At 34.3% G+C, this 20,568-nt stretch overlaps 2 protein-coding genes across 7 annotated transcripts in view; one reads left to right on the forward strand and one right to left on the reverse strand.

Annotated features, from left to right (window-relative positions):
- Positions 1-20,568, forward strand: part of LOC121410109 (histone deacetylase 6-like) — a 102,752-nt gene that overhangs the window by 65,690 nt on the left and 16,494 nt on the right. The window lies entirely within an intron of this gene.
- On the reverse strand, positions 6-19,865 carry LOC121410111 (protein trapped in endoderm-1-like). The gene is made up of 2 exons (XM_041601991.1): positions 19,387-19,865; positions 6-1,498 (listed from the first exon to the last, which is right to left on the reverse strand). The coding sequence occupies exon 2, from the start codon at positions 1,232-1,234 to the stop codon at positions 191-193; it is 1,044 nt and encodes a 347-aa protein (XP_041457925.1). The 5' UTR covers positions 1,235-1,498; positions 19,387-19,865; the 3' UTR covers positions 6-190.

Raw genomic sequence — 20,568 nt, forward strand, 5'->3', positions numbered from 1 at the left:
TAAGTTTCCTTTTTTTTCTTGATTTTTTCTTTTACTATGGCATGAATTATAAAGTGAAAAGTTTGTTTTTTAAATCTGTCTTAATATGCTGACATGCAGTGCTGATATGCGAGAGTGGAGTGAGAAGTTGCATATTGTTTGTCCTCTTTTTTCTTTACGTACATGTATGTGTGTTGTGAATGTGCAAGAACTAAGTATTTGTGCTCTCATTACGCCAAAAGGGCAAGTTTGCAAATGCTCGGCGGAAATGTTTATTCATAAATACATATAATAGAGGATTGAGACAACTACTGAACCAACAGCACATGCCAGCAAAGAAATGCAAGTCTAGTATCTTTACTTCTGGGTCAATTAGATTAGTAATCATGTAGGGGAAATAACAGATGATGAAGATGAGAAAGATACCAATCATCATACGAGTGAAGGAAAGATCTTCTCTTATGTATCTCTTGCGTTGCTGTCCTTCTGTTTGGGTTACGTTAGATGGGGCAGGTAGCTGCATGTTATGGTTGTTTATACGCCTGTTACTTGCTTGGACGATACAGAAGATACGAAGATAGAAGGTAACAATGAATGTTGTGGGAACGATAAGGGCTGAGACCATAAAGAAACGATTATAGGAGGAATGTTCCCTTAGGAAGGTACAGGTCAGTGTTCTTGGTTCATATCCTATCCCACCCCAAACTCCAATGATAGCTGGAAACAGGAATATAATGGGAAGTATCCATGCTATGACTATCAGACCACTGATGAATAAATACTTTGTAAATAAGCGATTGTAGATAACAGTGTGACGTATCTTGAAGTATCGACTGAGAGCTATTGCTGCCAGACACATCAGGGTGGCCCCTACAAATGTGAAGAGAAGTGTTGCATAGATCTTGCAATAGGTCTGTCCTAATATCCATGCATTGTGAGTATATACAGTGAGAAGAACAGGAAGGATTGTAGAGCAGTAGAGAATGTCAGAAATGCACAGACTGACAATGAAGAGATTCATAGTGTTTGCACGTAGTCGCTTACTCTTTGCTACAGCTAGAATAGTTAGTAGATTCCCTACTGCTCCAACTATAATGATAGGTATACCCACTGTACATGCAATGATTTGGATGTATCTTGGATAAGTAACTATCGATGTTCCTTCATCCGTATCCATGGACACCTCATCACTTGACGTGAGAGACACCAAGGTAGTCTCCATCATGTCAGTTGTGAGTGTTATGAATGATGTCATGGTTTGTTTAGAAACAGAGGCTTTCAATGATCATCATGTCATAATTTTAGATAGTGTTTGGATTTGTATACTGTAGGAAACATTTTTCACACATTTGAGGAGAGGGCAAGAATTCTGTCTAGATGCTTGCTTCAATCAACAGGTCAAATGCACTCTTCTGTACATCTATATTTCAAATAATTCTGTATGTTTGTAATGTTGGATGAAGAAAGATCTCCCATTGTTGTGTCGACTTCACTTGTTTCCCCCGCTTGACGATGAAGTCTAAAGGGAAAAGAGAGAAAGAGAGAGGGAGAATGAGTCGTTATTATTTCCCTTTTATTCATTTATAATATGGCTGATTTTCTTAGGAGGCCAAGGTAGCTAATTGATGATGTTACTGTAGCAGAAATAGAGAGCTGCATATATGTGTGCTCACATTAAAATCAATTTATAACACTTTAATCCAAGTATTTCTATGCATTTACATTGCAAAGAGTTGCAATAGATTGAATCAAATAAAACTTAGATTGTTTTCAATTCCTATCTCTTAATTACACAATACAAGATCAATCCTCGTCTGACTTTGATACATTGTATCTCTTTGAAAGATGGGCCTCATGCTTGTATTACCAGGAAAGAAACCTCAATAAATTTGAATAGTTCAGTAGGCCTACTAACAGTTCTGTAATTTCAATTTATTTATGGAGGCTCAGTAGGGTCATCATACAGCATTATCATGACCTTTGGTGAATTGTCAAACTGCCTAATATGACAATATGTGATTACCATTTACACAGCAAATAGCAAAATAAATCAAAGAATAGGAAATTGCTCCTTTGTCATTGACCTAAATCCGTAGGTAGTCACTTTGATCGAAATATCTGAATCCTTTATTCAAGGTCAATTCCAGCACAATAAAAAGTTGATTTAATAAAACAGAGAAAATCTAACAAGCAGAACAATTAAAAATTGAAATCTAAATCTGTGTAAAATACTAGGAAGCAAGTTGTGAAATTTTGTTGTTTCAGTTATACGCACAATGATGGTATGCAAACGAGGGAATGAGTGACAACACAAAGTCACTATTTTCTCTGTATGATATGATGAAATACAAAACATCTAATGTTTTAAAACAATTTGGTCTGATTTCTCCTGGAACATATTGGGTACACATACCATCATTTTATTATTTTTTCTATTTTTTTATTGTTAATTTGCTTTATCAACTCTATGAAAATTTAAATATTCTATATTTTATATAATAAATGGTTTAATTACATTTATATGATGGAATATTCCTTTAAAATATGAATGTGTGACATCATAGACTCCTAAATTCGCATACTTTTGAATTTAATTGTTGATTTTTAATCAAGTACAAATTGCAATGGTAGTAACTTTCCTAGTTTACATAAGATTTTGATGAAATTTTTGATTCTTGTTCTTGAGGTAGACTTGTTTTAAAGATGTATTTATTAAGGGTGCAATCATGTGATAAATCCATAAGATAGCTCTGAAATCCACTGAGATATAAAAAAAAATTGATGTAATGGTTATTCGTATTTTCCTTTAAGACACCAGTACAAACTTTAAACCAGCTTCCCTTTTCTACTAATTCTTCCATGTCTATCAGTATTATAGACAAAATAATGCTAAGAGTCAAAGATAAATGATCAGGGTTGTCTTTAAGCCATCAGGTTTTTCATCAAATTCATTGTGTTGATTGAAGCAGAGATTGCTTTCATTGGTGTTTATAGAAGTGTTACTAGCTTTAACTGCACAGAATCTTAGATGTTTTTCTTTGAGTTTGATTACCTTTCATTGCTACATGTATATCAGGCAAATTAAATTAGTGATTTTAACATTATCTTCCTTCGAAATAAGATAAGTTTGTTTGTTAGCCTAATTTAAAAGACAAGTTCACCCCAACAAAAAGTTGATTTGAATAAAAACAGAAAAATCCAACCAGCATAACAATGACAATTTTATCAAAATCGGATGTAAAATAAAAAAAGTTATGAAGAATGCCTTGCCATAGAATTTGGATTTTTTTCTTTGAATGCTTCCCAGGAGTGAAGAAAGTGCTTATATTGTAGGATAATGTATCTTTTAAGTGCTTAGAGATATTGCTGCATTGTATCAAGCACTATATTAAAGCAAAATATTAGTTTTAATTGAACATGCATAGGTCCATAAAATAAAAGTCAAAATGTTAAGAAAGGGAGACAAGTGTTTTGGTACCTATGTGTGAGAGAGAAAGAATGTAGGGGGGGGGGGTGGGAGAAAGAGAGAGAGAGAGACCTTCACATGTACATACAGTCTCCTCACGTCATCAGTAAAAATGGGAACTATCACAGATAACATTAAAAAAAGTATGCAGTTAAAGACACAACCAAAGCTGAATTGACAAATGCAAATTTTATGCATAATCACTGCTTGCTATCTGTGTATTTTACTTGATGATTACTAGAATTAGTGTGGTTTTTAAAATAGTCTTGATATTCCCACCAGGCTTAAATTTGTCATGCTGTGTGCAGGAGGACTGCAAGTACATAGGTTTTATGTAAAAAAAAGATTGATTTCTTGATTTCTTATCAAAATGCATAATCTGGAAAACAAAATAGTTATCTTTTTCTATGTACAAACCAATTAATCTTTACCCTCCTGACACAGAATGTCACAATTTTTTAGGCGTAACACTATGATTATGTGATGAGTGTTCATATCACATCTTTTTCTTCTTTTTAATATATGAAAGTATATGAAATCTTAATTCTTATTGAAATAAAGCTTTTGTGTGAGTTTTGAGAACTAGGGACTATAGGTAATACAATTTTATCCCTTTCTTTTCATCCATAACAGTTAACTGACAATCTTATGCTAATCTTCATCAACCTTGCTTTCTCTCTCTCTCTCTCTCTCTCCTATTTATGTACATCTCTTCTTTCTATTTCTGTGTGAAATGTGTATAATTAAGAAAAATGTAGTGACATCAAATGAAGCATTTATCCAATATCCACTCAGTTAATTGTGGCCCACAATACCATGTCCACATTAGCAAGTGACAAAAGCATCTTTATCATAAGGAGTCACTGATGAATTATTTCTCTGAGTAATAATTGATGTGAAATCTTGTTTTTATCAAGGAACAATATATTGAACTTTTGATTGTTCTGCATAAAGACTGTACAGTCATTTTTGTTGAAGATATCAATAAGAATATTTGGCTGAACACTAAACAGAGAGAGCTCAATTTAAAGAATTTGGTTTTTAAGCTCAAAAGAGTGTCTTTAAAGGATTTAAGTATTTTGAAAATTATGTTTCTGCTGCATATTATATTGGATTTTTAATAGCAGAAAGTATCTTGTTTTTTAGTATTGTTTAAGGGAAATATAGGCTGAGAGTATTTTAATGATTAGAAACAACAGAAATATTATTTAAATTGGTAGGTATGATTCTTCCATTAGCCTTGTGAAAAGTGTCATTCTGTTTTTATGGTCACCTGTTAAGGTGGATTTCAAGAGGAAGTGTAAGAAGTTTAAGAATAAAACTACCTTTGAAATTCCAAGAGAATTTTAAATGACCAATCTATCAGCCTTACAATAGAGAGCTTGACAGACCAGTAGAGATCTGGATTGTGGCACCAATGATTGCTATCAATTTAATTGCTTGCCTTAAGCAAGCTAGATGTCAAACTGTAACCAAGTCAAATTATTCTCTTATCTAGAAAAGAGGAAAACAACATGCAGGTGGTTTTACAAATAACCAATTATTGCCTTTAGGGGAGGTTCTGTTTTATGATGCACAAAATACTAGTTGTCACTACTTTTGAAAAGTAAAGAGTTTGTTGTCAGGGGAATTATGATCGTACAAATCAAAGGAAGTGAATATATTGTTTTAAAAAAATTTCTATATCCTTTCTAATCAACTCCTTTCAAACAAATATATTTATTTATGTTTCATATTGCAAAATGCATTATGCAACTGACGTAAATACTAGTTGACAAAGGCAACCATTGGTTGGTATTAAAGCCTTGGGCATGCTACTTGTATGTCACCGTATGATGTATCTATTTTTCTTTATTCATCCTATTTCACTTCTTTGCATGAGGAGTTATAATCATATAAACTATAATTCTTTGGACTCTATGTTGTAGATGAATAATATGTAGACTCTGTTTTAAGTGTTAAAGGACAAGTCCACCCCAACAAAAACTTGATTTGAATAAAAAGAGAAAAATTCAACAAGCATAACACTGAAAATTTCATCAAAATCGGATGTAAAATAAGAAAGTTATGGCATTTCAAAGTTTCGCTTCATTTCACAAAAACAGTTATATGAACAAGCCAGCTACATCCAAATGAGAGAGTCGATGATGTCATTCACTCACTATTTCTTTTGTTTTTTATTGTTTGAAATATGAAATATTTTGATTTTCTCGTCATTGTCATGTGAAATGAAGTTTCATTCCTCCCTGAACAAGTGGAATTCCATTATTTTAACATTTTGTGCTTCAGGCAAGGAGGTCCCAATCGTCAAATTCGTAAAAATTGAAATATCGTATAATTCAAACAATAAAAAACAAAAGAAATAGTGAGTGAGTGACATCATCAACTCTCTCATTTGGATGTAACTGGCTCGTTCATATAACTATTTTGTTAAAAATAAGCGAAACTTTGAAATGTCATAACTTTCTTATTGGACATCCGATTTTGATGAAATCTTCAGCATTGTGCTTGTCTGATTATTCTCTGTTGATTCAAATCAACATTTTCCTGAGGTGGACTTGACCTTTAAACAAATCAAAATCATATATTATTAGGGTTTTGCAGCTGGTGATCTCTGAATTTTTTTTTCAAGCTTGTATGTTGAATACACACTTTGAGTTAGCCGAAAGATCAAATGAATGAAATTGCATCACATTTGATTGAGTGAGATTAATATCATTTCTCCCACCCACTGTTTTCAAATATAATATTTTCTTTGTTTGCTTGTGGCTCAGTTTGCTGTGAGTGTAATGTCACTGAAATAATTAATATCTGATTTATGGCATGCTTTATTTCTGCCACTGTGACCATAAGTTTTTCTTCTTGATAGATTTTTTAGGCTGTATTTAATGTCGGTTTCCAAATTTAAATGGCAACATGAATCATGATTGGAAATGTGATTACAAAACGCAAAATAATGAGAAACAAAGGGTGTGTTCAATGTCTTCCATTCCTGGTCGTAAAATTAAACGTCTTTCAAATCATGATTTGGAGGAAGATTTAAACGTCGAAAAGATGCGTTTCTAAGCACGATCATCTTAAAGGGATGGTCTGGGCTGAAAATATTTATATGTAAAAAATAGAGTAAAATTCACACAGCAAAACACTGAAAACTTTATCAAAATCGGATAACAAATAACGAAGTTATTGAATATTAAGGTTTATCAATATTTTGTGTAAACAGTTATGGGAAATCGTTATGAATATTCATTAGGTGGGCTGGTAACGTCACATCCCCACTTTCCCTTTTCTTATGTTATTACATGAAATCAAAATTGTTTCATTTTTTCATACATACATGTATGTAAAGGATGTGTCTCCATTATGATGAAATAAGTTGCAGCAATAAATAACTAATTCACTTAATCAGTTTTGAATTGAATCGTTTTAGTTCTTGGTAGACAAATTTTGAATAAACCTAATTTCATATAATAAAATACAAAAGAACAAATGAGTTTATGATATCATCAGCCCACCTAATGAATATTAATGAAGACATGCCTCAAACTGTTTCACCGGAGTAATGCAAATCTTTAAATTTCAATAACTTTGTTATTTGTTATCCGATTTTGATCAAATTTTCAGCATTTTGCTCTGTGAATTTTGCTCTATTTATTGAAATATGAATATCTCCAGCCCTTAGTGTGACACTGAACATGATTGAGTTTTTAAAACGTCTTTAAATTTGCTCTCACAGTGGAAATCTACACAAGCTGGTTGTCTGCAAGCACGGACTCATATTTGACATTTTGACTAATAACAGGTCTTGAGTGAAGACTAGACTTCAAAGACTCTGTGTCAAATAAGATAGAGCCAGCCTCAGTATATAGTGAATTTAGTCTCACTAATTCAGACTCCACATTATGCACTATGCAAATTGCAAAAATCAAGGGTCTGTGCCTGCAGACTAACAAGCAGGTGCCAGAATTGACCTTTCTTATGATGGGTCAAACTGCACACTAAAGCTGCGCTAACGAAAGTGGGAAATGCAAACATGATCGATAAATAATCCGCTAATAAATAATTCTGCATTTTGTAATTGCGTTTTCAATCATAATTAATGTTGCTGTTTAAATTTGAAATCAACATTGTACACACCTTTAGAAGGAATCTGAAGCTGTTGCCAGGCTTGGCTTGTCAACTGCATAATACAGTGTCTGTCCCCCAAAATGTTTGTATATATCCATTATTTTTGTCTTGCCCACCAGAGGTGAAGCTGAGATTAAGGGATCCAAATGTCGTCCATCCGTCCGTCACATATATTATGACACATAACTTTGCAACAATAAGTCACTTTTCAACCATACTTGGATTGTAGATGTACTTAGGGAACCTGCATGTTATGGTGCAGTTGCAGGTCACATGGTAAGATCAGAGGTCATTTTGAGGTTAATGTTAAAGTTTACGTTCAGGTCAACATTCAAGTTTACGTGCAAGACTCTTTTATGACACATAACTCCGCAAAACTTGAGTCACTTTTCAACCATACTTCGATTGTAGATGTACTTAGGAGACCTGCATGTTATCGTGCAGTCTAGAGGTCACAAAGTATTAAAGGTCAAAGGTCATTTTGAGGTCAATGTTAAAGTTTACGTGCAAGACTCTCTTATGACTCATAAGTCCACAACCGTAAGTCACTTTTCACCCAAACCTTGGTTGTAGATATACTTAGGAGACTTGCATGTTATGCTGCAGTCAGAGGTAACATGGTAAGGTCAAGGGCCATTTTGAGGTCAACATTAAAGTCTACGTGCAAGACTAAATGACAAATGTTATTCCATCCCAGTTATTTCACAATAAAATTTTGATAGAGTTCTGTTGCGTGCCGTCACAAATTGCGATATTTCTGGTTATTTCCACAAGTGGGTGAGACACAACATCGCTGGACATAAGGTTAATCAAGTATTACTGAATATCCTGCCTGAGTTTCAGGTCACATCACTAAGGTCAAAGGTCATTTAGGGTCAATGAACTTAGACCATGTTGTGGGAATCAACATCAAAATCTTAACAAATGTTGTCATAACTTTGAAAGTATATGGACCTAGCTCATGAAACTTGGCCACAAGGGTAATAAAATATTGCTGAACATCCTGCCCGAGTTTCAAGTCACATAACCAAGGTCAAAGGTCATTTAGGGTCAATGAACTTTGACCAAGTTGGGGGTATTTGTTGAATAGCCATCATAACTTTGAAAGTTTATGCATAATGCATGGGCTTATTTCGAAAGGGTGGGTGCTGTCGCGTTAGGGTGCATCAACGCGAACTCGAAGATTCGTCCAAAGCCCCCCCGGTTTGGCCGAAAGGGTGCGTTGGGAGCGCCACGTCGCGTCGCGTTCACTGGAACGCGCCCTTTCGTCCAAAGCCCCCCCGGTTTGGACGAAAGGGTGTGTTTAATAATAATGAATAAATAAATACAAATATTCATAAGAAAGCTGAACAAACAAAAAAGACGAGTGATATGTGAAATTTGCATTGGAACATAAATCATCATATGGCACAAACATTCTTTTTAAGGTAAAAAAAAACAATGACGGCATGCTGCATGAGGATTTTTCGGTGGAAATGTTTTATGGTGTAAAATTGATACATGTAAAAATTATGACTGATTTCAAGGTTCTTTCAAATAAAAAAAAAGTAACTTACCTTCAATTTTATACTTTGCAGGTGTGTATTTATTACAAAGGAAAACATTCGTATACCTGGAGATATTTGGTGTCCCCCAAATTATAAAACTTACGGCAGATGTGTCCTGGAAGGGCAAGGCCAAAATTGATGTCGGGTCAGCATTCACAACGTTTAACTCTTCAGACCCTACCTTACTATATTTTACACTTGAGACCCTGCCTCAGTATATTTTGTGAGATGTATCTGTTGTGTATGTGTGTATAATAATAATAATATGTGTGTGTTGTTTGTATAATAATAATAATAATAATACTTATAATAATAAAAATAATAACAATAATAATAATAATACTTATAATAATGATAATAATTTTCGCCCCAAAGAGTGAATTTATGGAAATGAATTTGGAGTGAAAAATTGGCGCCAAGTGGCTTATTGCAAGGGTGGGTATCTGATGTTATTATCATTATTATTATTATTATTATCATTATTATTATTATCATAATTATTATTATCATTATTATTATTATTATCATTATTATTCTTAGTTGAACTTTTCTTTCTTTTCCTCAAATTGTCAATGCTTTAAATGATTGAAAATCCACTATTTTACGTGCAAATTGGCAATGTTTGACGAAATACCTTATATTCAGCTTTCTTATAAATATTTGTATTTATTTATTCATTATTATTAAACACACCCTTTCGTCCAAACCGGGGGGGCTTTGGACGAAGGGCGCGTTCCAGTGAACGCGACGCGACGTGGCGCTACCAACGCACCCTTTCGGCCAAACCGGGGGGGCTTTGGACGAATCTTCGCGTTCGCGTTGACGCACCCTAACGCGACAGCACCCACCCTTTCGACATAAGCATAATGCATGTGAGACTGCCAGAGGCGCTCCACTTGTTTTGTATCTTTTCACTCATGCATGAATGAGGAATCATACGAGGTGAAAGAGAAGATTCAGTGATATGTCTTATGAATTTGTGATCAAGTTATGATGGATCATTAACTAATCTCTTCATTTTTTCTTGGGGGGACACACTTTAAATCTTTTTTCTCTCTCTCTCTCTGTATAGATTTTTTTAATATTAAATTGAAATTGTCCTTTAAGGGGAAGGGGGGAAACAGATGTGTTTTTTCTCACATGTTTTGATCATTCTATTTGTTTTTATATATATTGAAATGGCTTGTTCATTATTTATCATTATGTTTCTTGCAATCTAGAAAGTTCATTTAAGATTTTTTAGTAATGAATGTTAAGCAGGGAGTACCCTAGATATGCTTTTGGTTTTTTCTACTCCCCCACATCGCATTTATTACTTTTAAATATATTTTGTCTAAATTTTACTATTATTTTACTTTATTATGGAATCATTTGATTGATGTCGATGTACTCTATCTTTTTTTTGGTGATAATGTGAAATAAATGAATTGGAATTTGAACTTGTTACTACGTCAAGAGAAGAAAAGTAATAACAAAGATATACTAAGGTTGTCCCAAAGTTAATTAGTGATTTATGGCATATAACGGTTGAAGCCTGCCTTAGCTGCCTGCTAGAATTTGAAAGGTCACCTTTCTGAAATACAATAAGATAAGAGTTTCAATGAAATAGCAATGGATGTTGAAAGTAAATGTAATAATCAAATCTATGAAAAATATCAAACTAGTCTGATAAGGTCAATGCAAGAATTACAGCACCCCCTCTTCACCTATAACTTTTGCAGGTAAGCTATGTATCTAGAGCTATCTGGTTGCCAAATATCTCCATATTAAAAATATAGTTTTAATCAGAACTGCTAATCTACAAATAAAAATTTATTATTTCAAATGATGATTTCCATCAGACAAATAACTCATTCTAATGATGTTTGTCTGTATTGGTTACTTTATGATCAAATTCAACTCGTTTTTTTTTCAAGGACATTAGAGAAACAGAAATCATTAGGTGGTTTCAAACCGCCTCGATCACAAGAATCCCCGTTAAATTACGAGAACTTTTTAAGGCTAAAAAATACCCGTTAATTATTCCTGCATTCACACCGCCCCGAAACACATCCTTCGGGATAAGTTCCCGAAGTTACGAGCATGCGCAGTGTGGTCTGATAAGCAGGCAAGGCGGGAGATTTAAAATCACTAGCCCAGCAGCCACCCACGCCGCCGCGCCCAACGACACGCTGGGATAAAAGTTCCCGTAATTTGCTTTCACATCGCCAAAATACCTGCGACCTTGGAAAAATCCCCACGAAAGTTCTCGAAATTTCGCCAAGTACCTACTATTTAGCGGGTATTTTCTTTCGGGGAAATTACGCGTAGTTTGCTTTCACATTACCAAAATACCTGGTATTTTCTGATCGGGTTAAATTTCCCGATCAGAGAATACCTGGAACTGGCGAACTTCGAGGCGGTCTGAAACCGCCTATTATGAGTATCTATAATGATAGAGAAGATAGTTCCTCTTGAGCTACACTTTGAGTTCCACACTAATAACAATACCACACTTCTCAAGGAATACATAATAAATTGTATCATATAGGTTGATTTATCTTAAGAATCGGAGTGTATAAATTAAAAACTGATGAAAATATGAAATTGTGCAGGAGGATGGGAGCAGGGTGTGAGCTAGCATTTTAAATGTCTTGGATGAGAGTACAAAATATTTAGGATTTACTACTGAAAAGAATATGCCCAACTTTAAAATAAAAACTCTAAACATATACAGTTATGTTACATGGATAAGAAAAATAATTGAAACAGAAGGTTGGCATATGCTCTCTGACCTGTGGCTAACAATTTGATTTGATTACACACAGTAGACCTACAAATAATTCTTTCTGCATGAATAGCCAATTTAGGAGAATATTTGTGTAGAATATTGATCAAACCCCAACAATATCCTTCCTTGTTTTTAGGCTTTTATGTTATTGAATTATCTCATGCTTTGTGTTACTGCAATTTTGAAATGAACTTATTCAAATGTAAGTAATTTGTTTGAAAATAATTGATTCGCAAAACCTTGAGGTTTTGGAGAAAAGAACAACACTATTGCTGAGAAATATACTTGATAGGGGAGGTTTCCTTCAAAGCGAAAAGGAAGTGAATAGAAATTCAAATGAAAATTATTACAAAATATTGGATAATATCAAATAATAAGAAAAGACATAATAACAGAGAGGACAGTGGGATGCAATCGAGAAAGAAAGCTTATCATAAAAAAAATTACAAAGGTGTTTATTGCAGGTGATATGAGGAATTTATTAAAGAAATATCAAATTCCTTTCAAACAATTGTTACTAGTTTTTCTTAGCAGGTACAATATATCATTTATAAATCCCTAGCAAATTTTGATCCACTTCGCGTAAAGGTAGTGTTTCAAAATGTTCAAGATCTCACATGACATTGAATGAGGTTTTAGCCTTGAAGGAGATGTACTCATGTATGAATTCAAGAAAATAATGTTCCATTTATTTACTCTCTTTTTAAATCCCTACCAAAAGAAGTTTGAAGGGTGTATAGGAATCAGTGTGCGGTCGGTCCGTTTGTCCGTCCGTTCCAAATCTTATTGGTGTAAACTACTTCCTCAATTTTCAACCAATGCTCATGAAATTTGGAACAAAGATTGGTCTTGGGATAAAGGTGTGCAAGACACGTTTTTCGCATGTTTCGGAAACTGTGTTTTCATGGTGTCAGTATAATATGCCAAAAATTCTAATGAAATTTGGCATACACATTGGTGTTGAGGTAAAGATGTGCAAGATATATTGTTTGTGTGTGTTGAGAGTTGCCATGGTAAAACAAAATGTGGCAAAAAATCACCAGAAGCTTTAAGTTCAAACCTCTTCATCAGTTTTCAACCAATTTTCATGAAATTTGGCTCATGCATCGAAAAGATGTGCAGGCTTATTTTTTGTGTCAGAAATTGTGTTGCCAGGGTAACAGCATTATATATGGGAAAAAGTAGGTAAACATTTTGCAGTTCGATCTACTTCATCAGTTTTCAACCATTTCACAAGAAATTTAGCTCAAATATTGGTCTTGGGGTACAGATGGGCAAGACATATTTTTCACATCTATCAAAAACTGTGTTGTCACGGTAACCACACATCGCCAAAAATTCAGGAAAACTTGTTATGGATCAAACTGCTTCCCTAGTTTTTAGAGTGTTCATGAAAGTCAGCTCAAATATTCATCTTAGGGGTAAAGACATGGAAGATTTATTTTCTAAATGTGTTGAAAACTGCATTACCATGGTTATGGCATAGGATGGGTATTAATCACCTTCACATAAAAATTAAGTACTAGTATTTGATCATTAAGAGGTTTGCATGGGTAATACAGAAAGATACACAAGTGTGAATGTGTCAGCAATGTAGCAGTTAAGGTGCAATAGGCATAATATTGTTAATAATTAAGATACCTGCAACACTTATACATTTAAAGAGACAATCCTGTGCATTATTTTATATGTTTTATGAAATGGGTCAACAGTATGGATATTTGGTGAAAATAATTGTTGAAACCCCTTGAAATTAGAATGTCCATACACAACACAGAAAGGTATTTTGTTGCATCTCAGTTCTTGCGAGCTAAAGGTAAAGTGATGCATCCAAAATGGATAGCTTCGGTTTGTGTGAAATTTAATGACTTGCATATACAGTACACACGGTTGGCTATTTATCTGTTACTTTCATTTAGAGATGCTCCAACCTGATATTTATTGTCATATACTAGTTAAATTGAAGATTAAAGCAAACAATTTCATTTTGAAGAGATATTAATCATGATAAAAATGGTTTTTGATACATATAATAATATTACCTTTACCTTTACTCTTTACCTTTTGTACTCTTTACTCGTTACTGGAATTGTCATATCAGAACCAAACCTACATGTATATATTGATCAATAACAATTATGATAATCTGAATTAAACATCAACCTCCTTTAGATCTTGGCAGCCGTGAAAAATGGCATAATAATAGTGTGGGATGTGAACTACAATGCTGTATGGTTAATTTTTCAGAAATAGCATATTTTAAAATATGAATTTATTTTGCAAATTTATGTGTAAATCATACATTTTGCTCATAACAAAAGAGCTAGAATGCTTATTTTGATTCGCCCATCCTACGGGACGTATCATGATATCATGCTTGGTGTCCGGCTGTCTCTCCGTCCATCCGGTCCGTCCGTCTGTTAACTTTTCCTTGTAAACGCGATAACTTCAGTTTAACTTAACGTGCAATGTAAGCTCATGTAATTTTGTGTGTACCGTATCATGTAGTAGCATGGATCCCAGGAAGCCTATTCATTTTTAGGTCAAAAGTCAAGGTCACAGTGATATGTTTTCATCTCACCATCCTGCAGTCCTTGTAAACACGATAACTTGATATTCGCATATATCCCAGGAAGCCTATTGATTTTGAGGTCAAAAGGTCAAAGGTCAATATCCCAGTGACATGTTTTCATGTTACCCTTCTGAAGTCCTTTTTAACGCAATAAGTTTAACTTAATGTAGGCGCAAATATATAATTTGGTGTGTATGATACTAGCATGGATCTCAGCAAGCCTATTCATTTTGAGGTAAAAAGGTCAAAAGTCAAGATCACAGTGACATGTTTTCATCTTACCCTTCTGAAGTCCATGTATGCCATTAGTTTAACTTAACGTAAGCTCATATAATTTGGTGTGTATGATACTAGCATGGATCCCAGGAATTTTATGATTTTGAGGTTAGAAGGTCAAAAGTGAAGTTGCCTTTACTTAGCTCCACTCTCGCTGGTGTTAATATTCTTTATACTGTTGTTAACGATTATAAATGAAAAATAATTATGGTTTGAAAATTTTTTTCACCAAATTTGACTTTTTGAAGCATAATTATGTTAAAATCAATTAATTTCAGCTGATGTCATTAAAAGGAAACTCAATTTACATTGACTTAGTATACAAAATCACTTTTTTAAAGCAATGTTTGGTCCGACATGCACTAACGTAATGTTACGTAAATTTTCAACCGCAATCCCGGGTATCATACTTAGTCTCAAGAGATGCGCAAAGACTTCAAAGTAAAAAGTCAGTGAGAGGTGCAGTAAAATAAATTTGCATAGCGGGGGGTGAATCAACCCCACTTAGTCTACAGGCACAGGCCCTGATTTTCTAGCCCATACAAAACTTGCTGTTAGAGGGCCTTAGTACACAAGACATGAGTAGGCTGCAATTCATACCCTTTGCTCGCATGAAGGGTTTGCACAACAGACTAACCCCCCCCCCCCCCCCCCCGGTGGCTTCAGGGTTCAAGATGGAGGGACATTTATCTTCTTCCTGTAATTATAATGGATCCCAATAACTGGTTGGTATCTTATGTGCACCTGATCTGTGCAAGATCCGTGTTAGGTTGCACATTAACTTGTGCTTTTAGGCACCTTGCCAGGTGCAGATCAGAGAATCACTTAAAATCTATCAAATCTGGGCCAAATTCATAGCAGGATAGATCATAGGTCACTTGGTAGGCACATAGAGCTATTCTCTGTTAGCTCCATGGTAGGCATGTGCATTCTGTAGATAGCTGTATACGTTATTTTGGTAAATTGTAATGAGGTTTTGCAGTATGATTTTATGTACATGTATGGACCTGTTGTGGAGGTGTGCATTTACCGTGATGACCTGGGGGGGCCACTTACATTGACGAGTGGATACCATGCACGACCAAAAAAACACGTAAAAAGGATGTTCTTTTCACGATAGGGCACGTTACGTACGTAACGTGATAAGGGTGTCAAAAACACAAATATAATGAGAAAAGGGTATCGATTTTGCTAGAAAAATTACGTGTTTAGGGTCGAATTTGCGGGAAAATAAAACAAAATTAAAATGTTTTATAATGGATGTCCTTTTTGCCCCAACACGAAGTGTTGGGGCAAAAGTCCGATTTGCGCGAGGTGTAGAAGGTGAGGTCGTACTAAACCAAATAAGGTAAAGCCGGCGACCAAAGGACCCATAACAATAAAACATTCCTGTACTTGTTTAGGGGTTCATTTCAGGGAATATTTGCCAAGAGTATCGTTTTGTTTCCAATACTTGTTAAGGGTAGGATATCATACGACAATACTTGTTAAGGGGTGCATTTTCAGAATATGGAAATTACGTGTTTAGGGTGCTTTTAGAGACCCCATAGTCGCGCATGGTATCCACTCGTGAATGGAAGTGGCCCCCCCGGCGTGATGGTTGGCTCTGTTTAGGAATATGTGCTGAAAGGGTCCTTGAGATAGGGGTCAGTCTGCAGTGTATTACTGGAAACCTATCATCCTTTTTCTTTTAGTGATTAGTGCAGATTATTTTGTCGCAGACCAGGAGCAGGAGAATTTCTGAAAGGGGTTAATTTTAACCCCCCCCAAAAAAAAAATAAATAAAAATTGGGTTTCTACTCCTATAGGGGCTGCACTATATTTCAAGACAATTCAAATTTTCAGGTCTGTGGAAAAATAACCATGTTTTTTAGGTTTAATAGGAAAGGTAGTTTTTGTCTCACCTGCATAGCAGAGTGAGACTATAGGCGCCCCTTTTCTGACGGCGGCGGCGGCGTCAACATCAAATTTAACCTAAGATTAAGTTTTTGAAATGACATCATAACTTGGAAAGTATATGGACCTAGTTCATGAAACTTGGCCATAAGGTTAATCAAGTATTACTGAACATCCTATCAGAGTTTCATGTCACATGACCAAGGTCAAAGGTCATTTAGGGTCAATGAACTTAGACCATGTTGGCGGAATCAACATCAAAATCTTAACCTAAGGTTAAGTTTTTGAAATGTCATCATAACTTAAAAAATATATGGACCTAGTTCATTAAACTTGGACATAAGGTTAATCAAGTATCATCAAACATCCTGCATGAGTTTCATGTCACATGACCAAGGTCAAAGGTCATTTAGGGTCAATGAACTTTGGCCGAATGGGGGTATTTGTTGAATTACCATCATAACTTTGGAAGTATGTTGGTCTAGTTCATAAAACTTGGACATAAGAGTAATAAAGTATCACTGAACATCCTGGGCGCATTTTAGGTCACATGACCAAGGTCAAAGGTCAATGAACTTAATGGGGATATCTGTTGAATTACCATCCTATCTCTGTAGTTGTATTGGTTTAATTCATAAAACGTGGAAATAAGAGTAACCAAGTATCACTGAACATCTTGTGTGAGTTACGGTAGTTTTCAAAGTCAGCACTGCTGCTATGTTGAATCGCGTGATGCAGGTGAAACAGCCAGAGGCATTCCACTTGTTATAGCTTTATTGTTGATTTTAGCATAAATGGATGCTGACAGTCCCTGACACACTTTTATTCTTTTTTAGAAGTAGGAATCCACTTTATAGTGAATGTCCGAACTCATTCTTACTCACACTGCTAAACCAATTTCTATGTTACACAGATTCAACATGTTACAGGACATTGATGCCAAGGAAGTGAATGTGCTTGATTAGAGTTTGTACTTTTCATTCACTTTCCTCCTGAGTGGATTATTTTGTATCGTTTGGAAATCTGGAGATAAGTCATGGGATGAATTCACATTGCCTAGATTTGTGTAAATATAGAAGGGATTTACAGCAGTGCTTTGTATTTCAATAAGGTTTTCGCTTTGTGAGAATTTGAATCTGGAATTGCTGTTTCTGAAGTTTATAAGGCACTTTCTTTCTTGAGAGCTCTTTTGGCAAACTTGGTGTCAAGTTCAGTGATTTAGTTTTTTTTTCTTTCACTTTATATAATGCCAACCTTAAAATGAAGACAGTGAAGGGACTGACATCACAAGATTTGAGCTTTCATTAGTGTGATAAGCATCATTATTGTAAACCCACATTCAATGTTAGAGCTAGGTCAGGCAGCTAAAATTATACTCTCACTAACTACTTGTATACCTACCTCGAAATTACATGTACCTAATTGGTATTAAAATGAAAATTAAAAATTCAGGATTTTAAATAATGGGAATGAAATGTCATCACTATTATATGTTCCCATAACTCCTGCTTTATATTATCCTTGAAATCCCTACTTCCTATGCTTGACATAACTACAGCATTGAAACAAAAAAAGGTTTTTGTATTTTATAGCCTTTAACCTGATCAAGAAAACACTTTTAACTTTAGTAATTTTGGTCCATGCATTGATATTTTTTGTGTGATTGTATGGATATGGGCCCAGTGGCCTAAAAGTAAAAATCTTTACCTCAAGTTAATTTTTTGATATTAGCGATAATCATTTTTCTTTTTGCATGATCCAGTGTCCCTGAACTTGATCAATTACTTTTTATTTTTCTCCAAGGGATTAACTTGGATTTTTTAAGACTACGAATACCTTAATGTCTTTTTAATTTATTTTGTATGATAGTCTTGGTGCTCAAGCTTTCTGAATTCTTGTGGCCTTGTCATTGATGATTTCAAACTAATTCATCAATATTAATTGTAGCTTTGATTGTTTCCATTAATATTGATGGCACAATCATCACTTTTGTGGTTAGACAACGTAGACGCTATGTTCACCAATACTAGGCTGTTGCCTCTTTTAGAAGGGTTGAATAAATTACCGGTATTGAATTAATATTTCAGAATACAAAAGAGAAGTCAAAGACATTAACATGGTTAATTAAACAGTAGTGGCTGTAAAGGTTGACTAAAGTACATACATACAAATATACCAGGCTTTGAGTAATTATAGCAGGAATTGGCCCAATGGAAAATAGTAATTTTGCCATTACAACTGAGGATTAATAATTTCATCTATACTTCAAAATTAAGGCCTGCTATATTTGTTCTTTATCCTACATTTCATAAGTTAGAACAATATATATCTGAAACTACTAGGCAGAAAAAATGCTGCAAATGAAGCATTTTTTGCAATTTTGCTGGAACAAACTATGATGTATTAAGATATAATTCTTAAATTTATTTGCACTACAGTAGATACGTTTAATTAAATGCCATAATCTGAACTCTGAAAATAACACGTCTCCTTGCCATCTTGTATGTGAACATTTCTTTGTCTTATTTTAACTTTGGCATAATATTTAAAGATATTTTGATGTCTGAAATGTCAAAATTATTGGATAGTGGTTAAATTAATTAATTGCCATGTTGTATTTGAACATTTCTTTGTCTTATTTTAACTTTAGTATAATATTTAAAGATATTTTGATAAAGACATAATTTTGATGTCTGAATTGTCAAAATTATTGGACAGTGGTTAAATTAATGTTTAGATCCTTGGTACTTACCTCCAGGAATCAAGATGATGTAATTCAGCTGAGTATTAAGAAAGAAAAAACAAGTTTCCACTATGTGTAGTGAAGATGCATCCAAAATTGTGACTTGATTTGTAATTATAGGAACGGTTTGGTTCATCTCAATGTACTTAGTGTGCACTTCTCTGCTGAGAGCTACAAGTGTATTACATTGAGATGATTATGTACAGATAGTGTGCTTTATAGAAGCTGTTGAAGACACACCCCTTTACTGTAGGCAAAGTCTGATTGGTGGAATGAGCAGTGCACTGCTGGCACCAACATATTATCTACTGAAGATGTGAACTTGTTTTGTGTGTGAAAGATTTGGGATATAGAGATGTTTGTATATGTGTTGTGTGTATGTGTGTTTGTGTGAGGGTAATGCATATTTATTGGGTTATATTAAGAAAGACTGACTTTGTGGAAAGAATGTGTTTCTTATTTTTGTACACCATATCGTCTGCATTCATCCGAACTGTCGTATCATCAATTTTTTTAAAAGAAAAAAATAAGGTTTGAGATTTTTGGAAAAAAATGAATATCCAAGTCCTATTCTATATATCATTGAATTTTTAGAAAGCGATTTCTTTTAGTTTCGGAGACAGGTAATGGCATACAAATTTTTGGTAAAATGCGCAAATCACATTCAAACATGTACTGTAGCAAGGCAAAGAACAGCTGCACACACGTGGTCAGTCAAACCATCATATCTGCATCCATTTACTTTGCTCATGAAATAGTGATACAACATTTTACTTGATCATGCACATTGAAATTGTGGTCATGGTTGTTTTATTACCTACGACATTTTTTTTACTGGGAAAAACTAACTAATCTCTATTTGGAATTACAAGCAAGTAGCTCTTTTGTGGTATCTACTCTTATTCTTAGTTCTGTGTAAAAGTATAAAAAGATATCAATAAGCACTTGTCTTTTCACGGTTGTATCACAATACTATGGTTTGGATGTCTGCAGACGATATTTATGCCAAGATATTCAGGAAATATTTAACTTGTAATAACTTAACTCAATAATAGGATGGTTTCATAATTGAGTGCCATGGTAATAAATTCTATTGGAATGCTCAGTGACTACAAAAATGAAATTGATAAAGATGTGAAATAAGAGAGAGAGAGAAAAAAAACAAACTTGAATATAACCAAGACTACAATG

This window comes from Lytechinus variegatus, chromosome 3 (assembly GCF_018143015.1).
Source record: "Lytechinus variegatus isolate NC3 chromosome 3, Lvar_3.0, whole genome shotgun sequence".
Taxonomy (NCBI): Eukaryota; Metazoa; Echinodermata; class Echinoidea; order Temnopleuroida; family Toxopneustidae; genus Lytechinus; species Lytechinus variegatus.